The sequence below is a fragment of the Argopecten irradians genome, chromosome 9, assembly GCF_041381155.1.
Source record: "Argopecten irradians isolate NY chromosome 9, Ai_NY, whole genome shotgun sequence".
Classification (NCBI taxonomy): domain Eukaryota; kingdom Metazoa; phylum Mollusca; class Bivalvia; order Pectinida; family Pectinidae; genus Argopecten; species Argopecten irradians.
The window spans coordinates 28,158,434-28,179,942 of NC_091142.1; the positions used below are offsets into that span (position 1 = coordinate 28,158,434).

Here is a 21,509-nt window from a genome sequence, read left to right on the forward strand (position 1 = left end):
AATAACCGTCTATATGGTAACTGGAATTCTCCCAGTATTTTTATGCAGTCAAGGGAAAGGACAGAGGAATCTGTTGATGAAACCTTATCTGATTCAATTAATGCTTATGATAACAGGGAAACTGACAAAATAATTCTTGTCTACAAAGTACCTGTATTGATAGATTTTTCTTCTGTTTTACTCAACCCTATAACAGATCATTTACCATATTGCAAAAGATTGACTGATATCAGCGTGGACTGATTTCAACCTTTTTGACTTTCAAAAAATAGTTACCTGGTACATGTTATTCTATATGTAGTTTCCACAAGAAAAAAGAAAATTCAACCTTTGATAAGATTTTCGATTTGATCCATGATCGATTAATTCGTTGTTTTTATGGTCCTAATTTATATCTGCGTGTGTAACAGTGGATACTGTATTTGCTGTATTAGCACCCAAGATGCTTACCTGGTAAAAAATTAGCAAATGGAAGCTATTATTGGGGAACCAAGATGCAAGATTTCTATGAAAAAATTCAGGAAAACAAAGTCAGCCACACTCTTTCCATGCTTTCATTCTTGTGAGATCCATTATTACCTTGTGATTCACATTTGAAAGACTCGCAAGTTTATAACATGAATTTCATGTAATATGGGATATACAATGTACAACATTACACAGTTGTAAAATATTGTTCAATTTATGGGATTTGGGCTATTTATTTATATATAACTTCAACTCCACCAGAAGATGGTAGGGGTATTTGTAGGGAGGGGCACTAATTACGACAAATATGGTATGTACAAGTAATTTTTGTCTCTGTACAAAATAATATTGTAGAAACCTCACATTAAAAAGAAAGGCTCTTTTTCATTACTGAATATTTAACAGCCATTTTGGAAAGTTAAGCCTTGGTTTCTGATATATGAAACCTGTAAAATTGATATAGACATTTTAAAGTACAGCTGCCAGAAAGAGTTGTATATGTTATCAACAAGAGCTAGTGCTTAGCATACCAAATGTTTACTTATGATAATAAAAACAATTTTATTGGTATATCTTTTGGCGTCCAATTTTTTGAGATACGACAGCCGAATTTTAGTGCTCCCTTATTCTTCAGTTGAAATAATTGAAAGTACGTGATATATAGGAATATTTTTACCTCTTTTAAAAAAAAAGGCAATTCTAAACTTGAAAACAATTTGTTTTAACTCGATTTACAAAGTTGACATTTAGCCACATTATGTCCTAGGCTTTTACACAGTAGATTGACTTTGTGTTTAAGTTCTGATGGCGCTCAGGAAGATTTCCAATAATAGCATTCAAAGTAGACATAAAAACGGAATTCTAGAATTTCTTTCATGTAGAAAAATATTTTCTTTTAAAACATTTAAAAGTAAAAAAAAAATGTGTTAAGGTTTATCATTATATTATTTTTGGTTTTATGGAAAGACTAATTAAAACCAATGATTTATTAATGAATTGAAGCTCTGCTATATTTCAAAAACAAAATTAAGAATTTATTACATACATATATATATATATTAATGGCCTAAGTTATAACACCAAACAATCTTGCAGTTCCCTGTGTAAATCTGTGTTAACAATAAAGGTTTGTTTTGATGTCTTGCCTCGTGGTTTAGTGGTACTAGTCAATTACTGTGCAGTAATTAGGATGTTGCATAATAGTAACTGTAGTGTTTATGGTAAGCTAATAACTGTTGGGACTCTGCAAAAATATTCAACTCATTTTACAGTTGAATTTTAAAAATTATAAGCATCAAAGTTGTCTTTAAGATTTTTTGTATATTTCCTTGACAATATCTTGTTTTTTTAACAGGTATCCAGGAGTTGTGGTCAAGGTCAACTCTACGGACGGCAAGTGGAAGGTCAAGTTCGACAACAATCCCAAGGACAAATATGATAAATGGTGAGTGTTTCAGATTACATCTTCTTCACCTTACGTTTCATGTCAACTCATTCATCCCTGAATTCACATTTAGACTCTTCCAAATCAAAGATTAGACCAGTCCATTATGAAATTTCAAGGGTGAGTGAGTTAAGATGGATTCATATATACTACTTGTTAGTCGTTTGTTTAAGAATATGTTAAGGTATAGCTGGGCCTGAACTGGTCTGTTCCAGGATTTCTAGATTAACATTTCTCGACAAATTAAGGTGTGGTTTGAGATATGTTATAACCATATTTGGGAAACTTGTAACAAAAAGTTGCAAGATACAGACCACCTAGTCTTTGTTCTCTGTTATGTTGGACGTAAAGCCTGAAGTAACACTTGAACTTAAATAAGACAGACATTGGGACGGTGGTACACAAAGCCTTCCAGTGGATACACTGCATATACCCCAACCCCACCTTGAGCTGGCGGAGGGTGCAATTATTGCTACCCATCCATGTTCATCTATGCTGTTTTATCTCACACTAACCTGTCACATCCTGCTTTGATTTTTATACCAATTCAAATTAACAAACTGTAATTTGTCTTTGAATAAATTAAACTGGGTCTTCAATTCATACAAATTTGAATAAATGAAACTGGGTCTTCAATTTATAAGAATCTAATTAACAAACTTCAACTGTATTATGTCTTTAAATGAATGAAACTGGATCTTCAATTCATATTAATGCAAATTAACGAAGTTGAGCTGTATTTCGTCTTTGAATTGGTAGGTCCTGCCTGTGATTGGCTGTTGGGCTGTCTAGTTTGTGTAAAGCATACTGTTTAACTACTTATATTTTAGTCTCTACTGTCCACACATTATATGGTGGTAAGGAAATGCCTAACGCAAACCTGTGCTGTTAAGGCCAGTCACACCTGGGCTGCTAATTTTCTCCCTACTGGTATCAACGAAGTGTTTGGCTATAATGGAACCCACTAGATATGCCAGGCAGGGCTTTTCTCGTTGTGTGTTCTTACAGTATAACAACGCGATGGGGAATTACAAATTTATTTCTTGTTAAGTGATTAAGTATTTATGAGCAGTGTTGCTGGGGTTGAACAGAGAAATTGAAGCTGTGGTACTCAACACAATTTCTATGTCTTACTAGTAAAATTGGTGTACTCCCTAAAGGGCTATCTTTGAGGACTAGGAAATTATCGGGTTCTAGAGGGCTTCCATCAACTCTCCATCCCAGTCAGTTTCAATAACTCCATCTTTGGCTATCCAAATGACTTTTCCTCTTTCCATTTTATTGGTCAGATCGAAATGGCTCAACAAATTTGTGATGGTGTGGTAAATATTTGATTATTTTTGCACCATTTATTGTATAAAGCAATACAAGAGAGGCATACATCTTCCTAGCTTTGTTGTACGCTCTTACAAGACAGTCCAAGTCTCTCGCAGCCCTAGACTCGCAGCTTTACAACTTCTGGAGGAAGACGGAACATTTTATGGCTTCTCTCAGACTTGGAGCCATAAAAGTTGTTGCATTTGTTAAAATTACCATCTATTGCCGAGAATGGACTTTTCTTACATACGTACTATGTCCTACAGAGCACAGCTTTGTGCTCTGTTACTAAATACACCCAGCTAGATATACTAGAAACATTGTTAAAGAAGGAGACTCCATATAATAAAAGTGTGAACATTTGGGGACGAATAAAGGCCAATTCCTGTTGAGAAATTTCACTGTATTTTTCAAATTCCATGTGAATATTTTTCCAATTAAAACATAAATGTCCTAAATATCCATATTTCAAGAATGAAATTTAATGTAATAATTTGGCAATTTAAAAGGTACAGGCCCCTGAAATTATAAAGTATCTAAGTCTCATCATCTGCAGTTTGGTTTTAATAGTGACCTCAGCTTAACTTTAATGATATCAGCTATTGCCAATTTTGTATTAGAGTTTCTGTAGCAAATGAGAAGCAATTACTATGTGATTTTGCTCTATTTCCTCTGTACATGTATGTCTTAAATTTCTTTATTTTTGCAAAAAAAATATGTTGTAGTCGCATAACAAATAATAGTTGAACAAAACCTGGAGTTGTAAAAGTTAAAAAAATGTTCTAGGTAGTTGATTAGAATGTTAGGTTTGAAGCTGATGGAACCAAACTTTGAAATAAACAAGTGGTTTTAGTTACACGAGTTTGATCTTTCAAGGTCAATTATAGTTTGTTTGACCTTGGTCACATGACACTTTATCACGATCGCTGGCTATGAAAAATAAAACCTAAGGTTTTGATTTGACCAAGAACTAATATCCTGAGAAATCTGTTCACATTCATCATGAATTTTGATAATTAATTTCTGTATTAGTGCCAGATCATTTGTTTTGTATATAAATTGTTTGAGGTTCACATCAGAGTGTGATGAAGGCACAGTATAGTTAGCCTATTAATGTATTGTTATGGAAGTAGATGTCACTTGGACCATCATGTTTGGTCAGTATAGCAAGGTTCTGGAATATACAGGTTATAATAACCATAAACCAAGAAGGAAAATGACATGCAAGTACAATGGAATAGACAGGGATCTAGATTAGACGAGGCTCGCACCAGTTGTACTGTATTTGATATTGCAGTATCACCTTATAATCACTATCCATAAAATGTCAAATTAATTTCTCAGTGAAACCTTTAGAGACCAGATATGAGGAAAAAAATATGAACCACATTTGGTTTGTAGTGGAACTACTTCATTTAATCAAACCATCTTGTTGGTCGTAGAAAAAACTTATTTCTAAACATTGAAACTTGCTTGACTTGATATCTGTTGACAGATCTAGCAAGGTTTAAGTCAACATAATGGCAAGCTAAATACACCGACAGAATACTGACTGCCTTTAGTCTGTGAGACAAATCTGAGTAATATGTCGGGTCATGTAGGCGATAAACAAGTAGGCCTAACTGACTAAAAAAAAAAACAAGCTAAGTAAGGACAATGGTATTAACATTGGTATTTAATACTTTTTTAGAGTGCAAATATATTATATTGTGCTGTGAAATTCAGTGTAAGGGAATTAAAAGATAAACAGAGAACATGCATTATCGTGTTTTATATGAAACCTATGTAAAAGGCCTGTAAAATGTAATGTGCAGATATTGGTTTTTGACACCGCTATTAACTGTAGAGAGTCTGTGGTTTGAAGTCCCCCTGTACCTTACAGCTAGTATCACGAAGGAGGCATCTCCGCCTGATACTGCAGCAAGTCATGTGACTTCTATATGGTCCTCGGACCAGTAATCGTCATAATATACTCGGAACAACCTCGCGGGAGGTGGTGAACACCGAACATTGTACGTACACCCACCCTGGCGACCTCTTCTCAAACTGTAAATGTGCAAGAAGACCGACCAAGGCACTTATAATGTGTAGAAGAACTTAGATTAATTTATGCTCCAGTGCATAAGTCGAGTCTCTGAAGACAGTCATCTTTGCCACCTAATGGAAAGCAAGCTTTTATTTACACAATGAGAGTATTTAAATGTAATGGTCGTAATTGCTTAGCCCTTTAAGTATTTAAGAAGCAAATTAAAGGGATTCCTCGGGGAGTATCGCTTGACTTGGGGGCTGGCCCACTTAACCATTTGTCAAAGGAAATTATATGCCTCATTGACACTGATGAAATTTTAATTAGTATGCTTGTGTGTCCGTTGGATATTCTTCTCAGGCAGCTCCTACCGATAGTACTTTTACTGACGACAGCACAGTCATATCTGCTGCGTAATGTTCCGTGCACAAAAGAGTTTTGTCGGAGTGTGACATAAAATAACGCATGTATTTCTGTTGCTATTTCGTACAACCTGGTAGCGATGATAATATTTTTTGCCCATCTCTCTTTAAGTTGTATTATGTAAGCTGATAGCTTTGAAAAAAATTCTTGTTAGAATGATAATACAAGCATACTGAATTATAACATTATACAGCAGATAGCAACAGCTGTATTTGATTTTCTGTATAAGTAATTGACAATAGTAACCTGTAATATGTCCTATTTCTTCCATTTTTGGAAAAAAAATATCAAATTTCTTAAATAATTTTTCTTTTCTTTTTTGCAATGAATATATTTTTTTGCGATAGTGACAACATTGAAAAATTTTCAAAAATTTATAATTATTACCTGTGTTCTGTTTCTGTATTTTTTTCTTTTGAATATTTATTTGCATTAAATGTTAAGCTGGATCTATAGAAATATTTTATATATAGACAAAAATTGATAGAAAGTAAAGTTAATGTAATATAATTTGAAAATTTGAAATTGAAGCATTGACATATGAAAAAAACTATGAATCTGCAAAGGGGACAAAAGTTTGCAAACAATTTTATTTTTCATAATCCAATGATTTAAAAAAAAATTGTGATGTTGAAGCTTCATTAATTTCTCAATATAGAAATTAAATTAGAAAATAATTCAGTGTATAATGAAATAAAAATTTTCATTAATTTATAGCAGTATTATTTTTTCCAAATAATATCCTACGTCAATATTCCTATTGTGATGTCATAATAATATTGTCTTTTTGCACCATTCATAGATTATTTGTATATAATGATATGAAAAGAAAAAGTGAACCAATCAGAATGCTGCATTCTGCATACAAACAATGAGCAATTACGGTAATCATTTTACAGTTAAATTTAGATGAACACGATTATGCCTAAAAACACATGTTACCTTGTATATGAAATTTCAACATACCATATTCGACCCAATAATCACCCAGGGCGTTTTAAAATTTGAAAATTAATGAAAAGAGGCTGATCAGACAAAATTACTGCAAATCTATACAGTTTTGTGTAGTTTTAGTCTTTATTTATGCCTGGGCAATTAAAATTGAGGCCTCAAAAAGGGGGAGGGGCACTTATAGGGACATGGGCGCTTATTGGGTCGAATACGGTAACTCGAATGATTTGGAAAGCAAGCAATAAAAAAAAAAAAAGATTATTAGAATATTATAAATAATTACGGATCACTATGACTAATTATTTTGATAACAATACTAAAAATAGTTTATTGTCTTTTCCTGAAGTAAAACATTAAGTACAATTACAATATACTTGTGTGAAAATCTGCAGGAATTACTAGATAGGTTTTGATTCCTGTTTAAACTGATTATTGAGTCTCAACAGCAGAGGAAATGTCGTCATAATTGAAACGCGTAGAAAAGAATAGCAAAGCTTTGTATCCGCAAGTCAATTGTACTTTCTGAAGGCTACCATAAATTGTTACCAGCGGAGTCGAACTAGCTGAACTGTGCAAATGAAATAAATTTCGTACTGTCTCATAAAAATTTCAACTTTAAAAAAAAAACTGAACATTAGGTTATGTTAGTTGATAAGGTAATCTAATTTTCTGTGTAAACTCATCAGAATGCACACGAAAGGTGATAATTTTATCACGAAAGGTGGAGCTACAAATTAAATCCTGATTGAATTATACATGAATGGGGCGAATGCTCCCATGCACTTTTCAAGTCGCGATCTCTCTGATTTCTTTCGGCTTTTGTGAGTCGGGGTCATAGAGAGAATTACTGTGGACAGAAGGAGACCCTCGTTTATAATGGAGACTGCCCCACCTTCTCACTGGGGGGTGGGACAGATATGTTTTATGACGACTCCACTCCACATTACCAATGATTATTGTTCAGATGAATTCTGAAAATTAAAGAGACACCATACATTGAGGGGGGACAGTGTTTTATATATGGTCCTTCAAACAATGGCAAAATAAAGATCAATTAGGAAATATTCTTAATTGGCAACAGATTTCGAGATCCGTAAAACAAGTTCCTTTGACGGTTGAACTCCTCATCTCTTTGCTGTCTGTTATAAATTCAAACATGCTCTAGAATGGAACGTTTGATAGGGTGTATGTTACAGCTACCAGAATGGCATTTGTTCTAATGATTTAATGCACAAATAACGGGTTTCAGAGTAGTCCATGTTTCCACTGAAAACAGTGAATGAAAAATTTCTCTATTTTTACAGAAAATTAATCATGATTTTGCTTAACATTTTCCATTTACAATAATTACTCGATAGTTTTATTCTGGAACATAATGACAAAAAACTAATGCTAAGGATAAATCATTTTATACAGATATTAAATTAAGTTCTGTGAATATAATGCATTTAGTTTTGATATTCACTTGTAAAAAGGAAACATTTGGATTTCTGGTGATATTTTGGTTCTTGATTTTTCAACAGAATATTGAAATTCAAAAAGGATATTACGAAATTAAAGTATGGTAGAATAATCAGTGATATTTTTTGGGAGTGCAAAACACAAAAGAAAAGTATGAAATATTACGACCTTATTCTCATAACTTGAAAAAATCTTTTTGATATAAAGGTTACCCTTTGAAAGTATTTCCAGAAAAGATTAAAAAAAAAAAATTGCAATGTAGATTGTAGGTTGGAAAATAGGGAAATTTCATAATGGTGGATTTGAACAGGCAAATAGTAAAAACTGCCAAATTGTAACCATATCATATTTTGTCAGCGATAAGACTTTATATCTCTCTGTTACAAAAGTATACATACAGAGATCATATTTTGTTAGCGATAAGACTTTATATTTCTCTGTTACAAAAGTATACATCCAGAGATCATATTTTGTCAGCGATAAGACTTTATATTTCTCTGTTACTAAAGTATACATCCAGAGATCATATTTTGTCAGCGATAAGACTTTATATTTCTCTGTTACAAAAGTATACATCCAGAGATCATATTTTGTTAGCGATAAGACTTTATATTTCTCTGTTACAAAAGTATACATCCAGAGATCATATTTTGTTAGCGATAAGACTTTATATTTCTCTGTTACAAAAGTATACATACAGAGATCATATTTTGTTAGTGATAAGACTTTATATTTCTCTGTTACAAAAGTATACATACAGAGATCATATTTTGTTAGCGATAAGACTTTATATTTCTCTGTTACAAAAGTATACATACAGAGATCATATTTTGTTAGCGATAAGACTTTATATTTCTCTGTTACAAAAGTATACATACAGAGATCATATTTTGTTAGCGATAAGACTTTATATTTCTCTGTTACAAAAGTATACATCTAGAGATCATATTTTGTCAGCGATAAGACTTTATATTTCTCTGTTACAAAAGTATACATCCAGAGATCATATTTTGTTAGCGATAAGACTTTATATTTCTCTGTTACAAAAGTATACATCCAGAGATCATATTTTGTCAGCGATAAGACTTTATATTTCTCTGTTACAAAAGTATACATACAGAGATCATATTTTGTTAGCGATAAGACTTTATATTTCTCTGTTACAAAAGTATACATCCAGAGATCATATTTTGTTAGCGATAAGACTCTTTATATTTCTCTGTTACGAGGTAAAGTATATTCTGACCAAATTTACAGAGATCTAATATTTTTGTTATTTTACCGTATAGGCGAGACATTTCGTATATTTACTCTTAATATTATGTTACAAAATAAAACATACAGAGATCAAATTTTTTTGTTAGGATAAGACTTTATATTTTCTGTTACTAAAGTATACAATACAGAGATCATATTTTGTTGGGATAAGACTTTATATTTCTCTGTTCACAAAAGTATACATACAGAGATCATATTTTGTTAGCGATAAGACTTTATATTTCTCTGTTACAAAAGTATACATCCAGAGAATGTATCATTTGAGATGTACTTGTATTCTTATGATGAGGGCCTACAAAATAACTTTTGTATATTTGGTATATATATAGACAGGTGAGACTTGTAGGATGTAGGATAATGTCAAATCAGTTGGATATACAAGCATACATAAAAAGCATTGGTTTGCAATACATCAGACTTCATCATGGTGGTCATTTGACTGATTGAATGACGTATGACACACCAGCGGTCAAGTAATTTGGTAAAACGTCCATCTTTGGGCGTGTGCCTGGGGAGACTTGTGGTCAGTCTGGCACCAGCTGTATTTGGTGCGAAATTCTCCACCAAGTCTCGCGTACGTCCAGCATGATTCACTGCCCTGACCAGTGGAAATGTCCCCCAATCATGGTCCGTGGCGGAATATGTGACCGTAGCTGTTGTATGGAAACAGTGGGCACTGACACTTGACATGAAAAACAAGATGGTCTGTTGTTGTAAATAGTTGTAACACTTGTAACATCTCGTCAGGTTGAATGGGGTTTAAACATTTAACAAACACTCGGCTTAACCAGTTTAATGATCCTTAATTATGTGGAGTGTTGACATGATGTCGTGTGCCGAGGAATCCCTATAGGGAGCTTATTCACAGTCCCTGAAAGGGAGCTCCCTACTCATACTGCTACCCCATATACAACCCCTAATCATAATACCTGGTCTATGATTACCTAACGCATGTCCAACCGCGAGGCACACGGCCACCACGGCTAATTCCAGCAAATTAACTTGGTATAAACCCTAAACATATTGGGAGGCAAATCTCTGTTATGTTTTCCCTTTAAATCAGGACGATCAGTAGTGGATCAAACTCTCTGTCCTCATACAACTTTGTAATGATGGCTCTGTTATCACGATCCAATCAGCTATTTTGTAACTATGCTTACAGATAAATGATGACAAATTTGGGATTTTATTTTGAGTTAAGAATGACAAAGGGAAAGCCAGTGGTTGATGTTCTGATTGAAGCTTTGGCACGCGGCCACACGCGTAGGAGAAGAATGGCTCTGATGTTAAATATCCTCTACTAAATTATCACCCTTCTACACCTGATTTCTGTCGAGTTTTAAATGGCAGTACATTATCTGATCTTAATGTCATTATTGTAAAACAGCGATGAGTTGAAATTGAAATTTGACTGAGTTTAATCATGCTTAATGGTTTACAGGGGTTTCTACTTGATGCTGAGTTATTGAAAGAAAAATTGGGACAATTTTTACCTTGATGTTAATAAATAATTAATAAATCAAAAATTTAATCCAAAATCATGTTGCAAATGCCATTATGATGGAAAGCGAACCATTTTTTTCAAGAACAATTTAATTTCCATTCAGAAAATCTACTTATTTTAGCAGTAGTTTTATTTTAGCAAATTTTGTGCTAATTTAAGTACAGCAATAAATACTGTAAGAGGGTATATCCGGTATTGAACGGCCAAATCATGCTAATTTATATGTGCACTTGGTAAATCATAATTTACAGTTTTTCGCATTTGTGCTAAAATTTCACTTTGCTAAAGTACTGTAATTTAACTTGAAAACTCTGTTTGATTTGAAGTAATTTGTTTATCAAGCTAAAGTTAATGTACATTTAATAATACCAATCTTAAATTTTGAATTAGCTGAAGTTTTACAATAGTCTGATATAGTCTTTTGTTGATGAGATTTGGCTATCTACATATGCTCTGTAATCTGTAACATTTTGTCTAATTCCAGGTTTGACAAGAGCAGTTCTGAAATCAGACTAAAGGTCAGTATTTAAAGTCAAACTTTTTAAATCAATTTAATTGATTTAAAAGACCATTGAAGCATGTTGCATCGTTGACAAAAAATCAATTCTTACTATACATAATTCGCTGATAAGAATGAAAAATGATGAAAAAAATAAACGCATAAGATCTGATGGTCCAGTGACTGTGGATATTAGGGATGCAAGGACATTAACTTCTGAAGCTTGATTAATCAAAATATTTAAAAGATAGAAAATAATGATAATGGATACACAAAATAACTTCTTTGTTATCCAAATTCAAAAAAATACATAAAGGAAAAGGTAATGCTGAAAAATCTGTTAAGTTAAGAGAAAGATGTATAAAATGGAAATTCAAGATCAATAATATTATTTCTGTATTATTTCTGTATCAAGAGTGGTCAGCCGATCCCGGAGTCCCAGCCCCCATCATCCCCAGCCTCCTCCCAGGATACTGCAGCTGAGGCTCCATCCTCTTCCACTACAACCACCACGACTGGTGCTGCCCCCTCAAGTCAGATCACAGAGGAGATCGCTAATGGTTACAGGTATGTAAAATCACATTCTCTTCCACTACAACCACCACGACTGGTGCTGCCCCCTCCAGTCAGATCACTGAGGAGATTGCTAACGGTTACAGGTATGTAAAATCACATGTTCCACTACAACCACCACAACTGGTGCTGCCCCCTCCAGTCAGATCACTGAGGAGATTGCTAACGGTTACAGGTATGTAAAATCACATGTTCCACTACAACCACCACAACAGGTGCTGCCCCCTCCAGTCAGATCACTTAGGAGATTGCTAACGGTTACAGGTACGTAAAATCACATGTTCCACTACAACCACCACAACAGGTGCTGCCCCCTCCAGTCAGATCACTGAGGAGATCGCTAACGTTTACAGGTATGTAAAATCACATGTTCCACTACAACCACCACGACTGGTGTTGCCCCCTCAAGTCAGATCATTGAGGAGATTGCTAACGGTTACAGGTATATAAAATCACATTCTCTTCCACTACAACCACCACGACAGGTGCTGCCCCCTCAAGTCATATTACCAAGGAGATCGCTAACGGTTACAGGTACGTAAAATCACATTCTCTTCCACTACAACCACCACAACTGGTGCTGCCCCCTCAAGTCATATTACCAAGGAGATCGCTAACGGTTACAGGTATGTAAAATCACATTCTCTTCCACTACAACCACCACAACTGGTGCTGCCCCCTTAAGTCATATTATCAAGGAGATCGCTAACGGTTACAGGTATGTAAAATCACATTCTCTTCCACTACAACCACCACAACTGGTGCTGCCCCCTCCAGTCAGATCACTGAGGAGATCGCTAACGGTTACAGGTACATAAAATCACATGTTCCACTATAACCACCACAACTGGTACTGCCCCCTCCAGTCAGATCACCAAGGAGATCGCTAACAGTTACAGGTACATAAAATCACATGCTCTTCCACTACAACCACCACGACTGGTGCTGCCCCCTCCAGTCGGATCACCAAGGAGATTGCTAACACTTACAGGTATGTCAAATCAAATCATAACACTTTACTCTAAATTTTACTAGCTCTGCCTCTGTTCGTGAAATTGCCCAGGACATCCCATCATGTTCCGTCCAGTCTAATGTCTGTTTTAGATTCAGATTTCATTAGGAGGCATTTATGTCTTGCAGAAAAGTCTAGTTAAACCTCTTAAGACCAAAGCCTGTGCACTTACCTGAATCAAGGGGTATCACTTCATAACTAGAAATCAAATTCAGGGCACTACAGTATGTAACCTTATGTATATAAGAAATTAAACCCTTTCTCAACAGATAATGATTTTGATATACAACAAGTACAGAAATTGCTTTTGATTCTTCTTACCTCTTTATAATTAATTGGAGATGGAAGTAGAATTATTGGGTTAACAGATACAGATGCCTTAGTGTATGATAAAATGCCTCTAAGTATATTAGACAAAAGATCATGTCAAAGGTAGAGACTGTTGGGGGAAACTAAAACCAGATCTTATGATACAAACCATTTTGTATCAGAAGTTGTTTAATTCCCTATGGAGCATGTAGAGACTGCCACTAACAAATGAAAATACAGATTAATGTCTCTGAGGTATAGCATCATTGTATTTGTTCCATTTCGTAATTATTTGGTAAAATGGTATAACTTGGGTTGTAGTTTGAACTCAATGACTTTGAAACTTCATTCCCTTTGAAGCAAGTAGACACCACCATCAAGGAAAGAAATACAGATTATTGTTTCTTAGATAATGTATCATTGTATTTGTTCCATTTCATAATTATTTGGTAAAATGATAAAAGTAGTTGAAAGTGAATGACTTTTCAGAAAGTACACATCTCACTGGCTATAACACTTCAGGACAATGTACTTGTATAATGAAAATTGAAGAAAGTGAGAAGAAATCACTTGTGAGATGAAATTAACATTCGGCGTACAAATCATAAAAGCCGTCACCGTGTCTATGATTACGTTTGTCGGTAATCAGGGGAGGATGATAATTCCTTGTATTTTCACATCAATAAAGAACGTTGTGTTTAGTTAGTGCAGTAGATGGTGGTGGATTCTGTGTTTTAGCACACGGAAACCTGATTAACACACCTGGAATAGACCCGGGTCTAACCAAATGTGTTTATTTGTCACGTACAGGTGCGACTTTCAATTCCAGGTAAAGAACATGGCTAATTAGACCAGATAGACAGTGATTAGTGACGGGTAATGTGTACACACTAATCCGCGCAGTTCTGTAGGCAAATCTACATAATCGTCCATCATACATATATCTAATGACCAAACTTAAAAGAAAATAAACGCATACAATCAACCCTTCGTCCAAATGATGTCTGCAGAAAAATCCGTAAAGTTAAGAGAAAGATGTATAAAATGGAAATTCTCATAGTATTTCAGCCGGCTCCCGGAGTCCCAGCCCCCCATCATCCCCAGCCTCCTCCCAGGATACTGCAGCTGAGGCTCCATCCTCTTCCACTACAACCACCACACGACTGGTGCTGCCCCCTCCAGTCAGATCACAGAGGAGATCGCTAATGGTTACAGGTACGTAAAATTACATGTTCCACTACAACCACCACAACAGGTGCTGCCCCCTCAAGTCAGATCACAGAAGAGATTGCTAACGGTTACAGGTACATAAAATCACATTCTCTTCCACTACAACCACCACGACTGGTGCTGCCCCCTCCAGTCAGATCACCAAGGAGATTGCTAACGGTTACAGGTACATAAAATCACATTCTCTTCCACTACAACAACCACGACTGGTGCTGCCCCCTCCAGTCAGATCACCAAGGAGATTGCTAACAGTTACAGGTACGTAAAATCACATTCTCTTCCACTACAACCACACACAACTGGTGCTGCCCCCTCCAGTCAGATCACAGAGGAGATCGCTAAACGGTTTACAGGTATGTAAAATCACATTCTCTTCCACTACAACCACCACGACTGGTGCTGCCCCCTACAGTCATATCACAGAGGAGATTGCTAACGGTTACAGTACATAAAATCACATTCTCTTCCACTACAACCACCACGACTGGTGCCTACCCCCCCGCCAGTCAGATCACAGAGGAGATTGCTAACGGTTACAGGTACATAAAATCACATGTTCTTCCACTACAACCACCACAACTGGTGCTGCCCCCTCCAGTCAGATCACAGAGGAGATCGCTAACGTTTACAGGTATGTAAAATCACATTCTCTTCCACTACAACCACCACGACTGGTGCTGCCCCCTCCAGTCATATCACAGAGGAGATTGCTAACAGTTACAGGTACATAAAATCACATTATCTTCCACTACAACCACCACGACTGGTGCTGCCCCCTCCAGTCAGATCACAGAGGAGATTGCTAACGGTTACAGGTACATAAAATCACATTCTCTTCCACTACAACCACCACGACTGGTGCTGCCCCCGCCAGTCAGATCACCAAGGAGATTGCTAACGGTTACAGGTACGTAAAATCACATGTTTCACTACAACCACCACAACAGGTGCTGCCCCCTCCAGTCAGATCACTGAGGAGATTGCTAACGGTTACAGGTACATAAAATCACATTCTCTTCCACTACAACCACCACGACTGGTGCTGCCCCCTCCAGTCAGATCACTGAGGAGATTGCTAACGGTTACAGGTACGTAAAATCACATTCTCTTCCACTACAACCACCGACTGGTGCTGCCCCCTCCAGTCAGATCACTGAGGAGATTGCTAACGGTTACAGGTATGTAAAATCACATGTTCTTCCACTACAACCACCAACGATGGTGCTGCCCCCTCCAGTCAGATCACTGAGGAGATTGCTAACGGTTACAGGTATATAAAATCACATGTTCTTCCACTACAACCACCACGACTGGTGCTGCCCCCCCAGCCAGATCACTGAGGAGATTGCTAACGGTTACAGGTACATAAAATCACATTCTCTTCCACTACAACCACCACGACTGGTGCTGCCCCCTCCAAGTCATATTATAGGAGATCGCTAACGGTTACAGGTATGTAAAATCACATTCTTCCACTACAACCACAACGACTGGTGCTGCCCCAAGTCTATTATCAAGGAGATCGCAGAATCACCAAGGAGACTAATGGTAACGGTTACAGGTATGTAAAATCACATTCTCTTCCACTACAACCACCACAACTGGTGCTGCCCCCTCCAGTCGATCACAAGGAGATCGCTAACAGTTACAGGTAGTAAAATCACATGTTCCACTACAACCACCACAACTGGTGCTGCCCCCTCCAGTCAGATCACCAAGGAGATCGCTAACAGTTACAGGTATGTAAAATCACATGCTCTTCCACTACAACCACCACAACTGGTGCAGCCCCCTCCAGTCGGATCACCAAGGAGATCGCTAACACTTACAGGTATGTCAAATCAAATCATAACACTTTACTCTAAATTTTACTAGTTCTGCCTCTGTTCGTGAAATTGCCCAGGACATCCCATCGTGTTCCGTCCAGTCTAATGTCTGTTTTAGATTCAGATTTCATTAGGAGGCATGTATGTCTTGCAGTCTAGTTAAACCTCTAAGACCAAAGCCTATGCACTTACCTAAATCAAGGGGTATCACTTCATAACTAGAAATCAAATTCAGGGCACTACAGTATGTAACCTTATGTATATAAAAAATTAAACCCTTTCTCAACAGATAATGATTTTGATATACAACAAGTACAGAAATTGCTTTTGATTCTTCTTACCTCTTTATAATTAATTGGAGATGGAAGTAGAATTATTGGGTTAACAGATACAGATGCCTTAGTGTATGATAAAATGCCTCTAAGTATATTAGACAAAAGATCATGTCAAAGGTAGAGACTGTTGGGGGAAACTAAAACCAGATCTTATGATACAAACCATTTTGTATCAGAAGTTGTTTAATTCCCTATGGAGCATGTAGAGACTGCCACTAACAAATGAAAATACAGATTAATGTCTCTGAGGTATAGCATCATTGTATTTGTTCCATTTCGTAATTATTTGGTAAAATATGGTATAACTTGGGTTGTAGTTTGAACTCAGTGACTTTGAAACTTCATTCCCTTTGAAGCAAGTAAACCACCATCAAGGAAAGAAATACAGATTATTGTTTCTTAGATAATGTATCATTGTATTTGTTCCATTTCATAATTATTTGGTAAAATGATAAAAGTAGTTGAAAGTGAATGACTTTTCAGAAAGTACACATCTCACTGGCTATAACACTTCAGGACAATGTACTTGTATAATGAAAATTGAAGAAAGTGAGAAGAAATCACTTGTGTGATGAAATTAACATTCGGCGTACAAATCATAAAAGCCGTCACCGTGTCTATGATTACGTTTGTCGGTAATCAGGGGAGGATGATGATTCCTTGTATTTTCACATCAATAAAGAACGTTGTGTTTAGTTAGTGCAGTAGATGGTGGTGGATTCTGTGTTTTAGCACACGGAAACCTGATTAACACACCTGGAATAGACCCGGGTCTAACCAAATGTGTTTATTTGTCACGTACAGGTGTGACTTTCAATTCCAGGTAAAGAACATGGCTAATTAGACCGGATAGACAGTGATTAGTGATGGGTAATGTGTACACACTAATCCGCACAGTTCTGTAGGCAAATCTACATAATCGTCCATCATACATATATCTAATGACCAAACTTAAAAGTACAATCAACCCTTCGTCCAAATGATGTCCTCATAAGTATTTAGGGTAAAAACATTATAGATCGCACTGCTGATAATCCAACAAAAGTTCCTAAGCTTTTTTATGTACTCTGCTTATTATATCCCCTGCAACGAAGTTAAGGGGGTATATACTGAAATTGGGTTGTCTGTCATCTGTCTGTCTGTCTGTAGACACAACTTTGTCCTGCGAACTCCTCCTAAACTACTTCACAGAATTTGATGAAATTTGGTACACAGAACCTTGACATAAAGGGGAGTTGAGTAAGCTATATAGGATTCTGCTATGTCCCCTTTTAATGGAGTTATTACTAAATTTGTGCAGCAGGGGGTATTAGTCGACCACTCTGGCAACAGTTCTAGTTTTGAGGGAAGGGGGGGGGGGAGAATGGTGGAACTGTTTCACTATATGACTTATAACTGCTTTTACCCTCTATCTCTGGGCTGCAAGTTTGAAATCCACATGTGATAGTTGCCTGGTACTGCCTATAGGTTGATGGGACATCTCCAGGTACTCCAGTTGTACTTCACCTCTTAAAGCTTAACCTTAATTGACATAATTGGCTGTTGATAAAAGGATTGGGGGGGGGGGGGAGAATAAAACACATAATTCCGATGGTCCAGTGACCATGGATATTAGAGTTACAGGGTCATGGTTATGGACATCTGAAGCTTAATTTATAAAAAAAAATTGTCAGAAAAGTAAAGAAAGAGGAGAATACATCCTGTTTGCCCTACACTAGTAGTAAAACAACAACAAAGTAAGTAAACTGACTGTATTTTATGTATTTCTAGGACCAGTCTTCGGTACTTCTTACCCCCTCAGTGGGTTATGGATAAGGACGCCATATCAACCATGTCTCTTGAAGAGCTGGCTGCCTTTCCGCTTGACGATTTCTTTGACCATTATGAAAAGGGACTTCGGAAGGTAAGTTTTACAAACTTTTTCATTTGTCTTTCCAATGATTTGTAAGCTTTAAGACTAGATAATATTAAATATAGTTCATCAATGATGGCACAACCAACTAAATGTACATCACATTCTTGAATTTTAACTGAACTGTGTCATTTCGTGATTTCATGAATGATGTGACCTTATCTTTATCAATACATTTTCTGCTGTTTTACATGTTATCCTCTTGTTCCAGTTGGTTGGAAATTTTCAAACAGAGGCAACACAACGAAAACAAGAGTGTGAAGCATCTACGGCTAAACTTTCTGCTGTTCGCAAGCTTATTGCTAAACTTCTCAAGTCTATCAATGAGGTAAGGATTAAATCTGTACCATAACCTCTCACCAGTTATACAGATTATAAAAATAGGTTAAGTAGTATATGTTCCCAAAAAGTATCCATTCTACTTATCATACATGAAGACTCTACTGATACAAGTTTATTCTTTTAATTTAGACCCACTATTTTTCCGTATTGGGTCACTTACAAATGAATCTATCCTGTCGAAGGCCCATAGAAATAAATGAATAAATATATACTTGCAAAAAATATCAACCAAATGACTCAGATTTTATCCAATTTTAACATCATCACATGACAAATATGTTGTCATGGTCCTAAAAATAATATCCTACAGATTGTTTCATCAGCATGGGACTACTGGTCTGTAAATATATTGAACCTTGTATTATATTATCTACTATAGAAACAATAAGATTAATAAAACTTGCAAATATGTGACATCACAATAAATACCTACCTACAACAGAAGCTGTAACAAGGACAAATCCAAAATTTAAAAAAAAAATTCTTTTTTTCACCATTTTAATAAATTTTACAGGAATCTGGACTGATTAACTGTGATGATAGTACAGTCTTCATTCTTTGGTCTGATTCTTTAGAGAAGAAATTGGACCGGTTTACCAATATGTAACTGTTAACATGTAATTTGATTGGTGTTCAGGAAATTGTCTCGATAAAACTGATTCCAAAATGATTTCGGCTCGAAAATAAAATTAAGACTTACTAGCTAGAATCTTTTCATTAGTGAACATGCCTGAATTGTGGATATCAATTTGGAAAGAAATCACTGACAAAATTAAACTTTAAATCACCGACTACAGTTCTGTGGAATTTAATGGACCTATATTAGCGATGTATTAGCTGGCTGTTGACTAACGACTCAGCTTTACAACAAGTTGATAAAGATGTATGTATAATAGAATCAGAGGAAGACTTTATTAATGGAAATGGCTAGAGGGCTAATTGAAATAAAATCTTCGGAGTCTAATAACCAAGATGAAGGCAGTCAGGAATCTAATGAAGGATGTGCTGTGTATATAGTGTGGCGACATGATAAAAACAAAATGACTGTAAAAACAAGATTTCAAGAGGTTTGAATTTGTGTGTATAACTTTGATGTGAATTTACTTGGCTTAAAAATGGGCTGGTACCTTTGTTACGGAGAGATGATAATTTTTGTGTAACATTTTGAATCCCGATTCCATCTCTATACAGCCAGTTTTAATGAAAGTTGCATCAGTGAGCGACCATGCTCTGTCGAACTCTCATTAGCATCTGTGGCCACAACCATTTAAGTCAATAATTTTGGCTTTTGATGCTGAAACTGAGCATTTGGAAAAGGAACACACAAAGAGAGTGTGGTCTAGACTGCACAGACAGTGTTTCATGCTAACAGGACAGATTTAAATGGAAGAGATTGGAAAATTTATCAAGATTTAAAAGTAAATTTGCTGATTAGATGCGGAAGCCTTCTTTCGTAGTACATACTGAGTTGTGTGTAAGTGACGGTACAACTCCAAAGCCACAAACAAAATGGTGTGCAAGTTCTGTTAAAGCTTTATACCTACTCTGTTAATCTATATAAACAATAGGGTAGTTTGTGTTATCCAGTAATCTTGGCATGTTAAGCTGTGGGTAGCTGGATGTTATAAAGATGCTCCACCATAGACGAATGTTATTTTTTCTCTATCGAAAAAAAAAGGACCAGAAGAATAAGTATTTTTCTTGAGGTGCAAAAGTTACTTATTCACACCATTACCACCATGGAAAAGTTTGAGTTTCTAAGTTTACTTAAGGATAAAAAAATAAAAAAATAATTGCATCCCGAAAAAAATCTGTGGCACTATGTCCTATATGGAATTAAGTACTGATTGCACATGCACCAAAAGTAAAACAAATTATTTTATATAATTTTTTTGTGTTAATTAGACATATACATACACGATAAAACACCAATTATTGTTCAAATGATAAGATCGTTTATGCTCTGTCGGTGGTGGAGCATCTTTAAGTGACTAATATTCTACCGCTAGCCCTCCAACTTGTATCTACCCTGGCTCGGTGGTTAAGTTGACTGACATTCTAGATAATCCCAGATCATCCCATCTGCTCCATACCCTGCCCCATCTCTCATTCATTGGAATTGAAAAGGGTTACAGTGGCAAAATGGATAAGGTATTTGACTCTGTACCACTTGCCCTCCGCCGCTGTGCCACAGTAGCCAAGTGGTTAAGGTGTCTGACAATTTTCCACTAGTCTTCAACCGTTCAGCTGTGGAAATTTTTCCACTAGTCTTCCACCGTTCTGCTGTTCCACAGTAGCCGAGTGGTTATGGTGTCTGACATTTTTCCACTAGTCTTCCACCATTCCACTGTACTACAGTAGGCAAGTGGTTAAGGTATCTGTGAGCAGTGACATTGCAGTTGGTGTTTATGACATCTACTTCTATACCTTCATCTGTGGGCTACATATTCTATCACTAGCTATCCACCATTTTGCTACATTGGTTAAGGTGTTTGCATTTGAGTCCTTCTTCAGACTGCAGCTTTCAGATATGTAAGGTACTTGGCTTTCTTCTATCAATAAAACCTGGCACCAAAAGTTGAATTCTTTATAATTAAAA

The 21,509-nt window shown here is 36.0% G+C and overlaps 1 protein-coding gene across 2 annotated transcripts in view; it reads left to right on the top strand.

Annotated features, from left to right (window-relative positions):
- LOC138331954 (ATPase MORC2-like) overlaps positions 1 to 21,509 on the top strand; it is a 67,097-nt gene that overhangs the window by 33,960 nt on the left and 11,628 nt on the right. For both annotated transcript variants that reach the window (XM_069279850.1, XM_069279849.1), the window contains exons 24-28: positions 1,823 to 1,912; positions 11,357 to 11,390; positions 11,787 to 11,938; positions 18,427 to 18,559; positions 18,780 to 18,896. In XM_069279850.1, the coding sequence (XP_069135951.1) occupies positions 1,823 to 1,912; positions 11,357 to 11,390; positions 11,787 to 11,938; positions 18,427 to 18,559; positions 18,780 to 18,896 (526 nt within the window). The remainder of the gene's footprint in view (positions 1 to 1,822; positions 1,913 to 11,356; positions 11,391 to 11,786; positions 11,939 to 18,426; positions 18,560 to 18,779; positions 18,897 to 21,509) is intronic.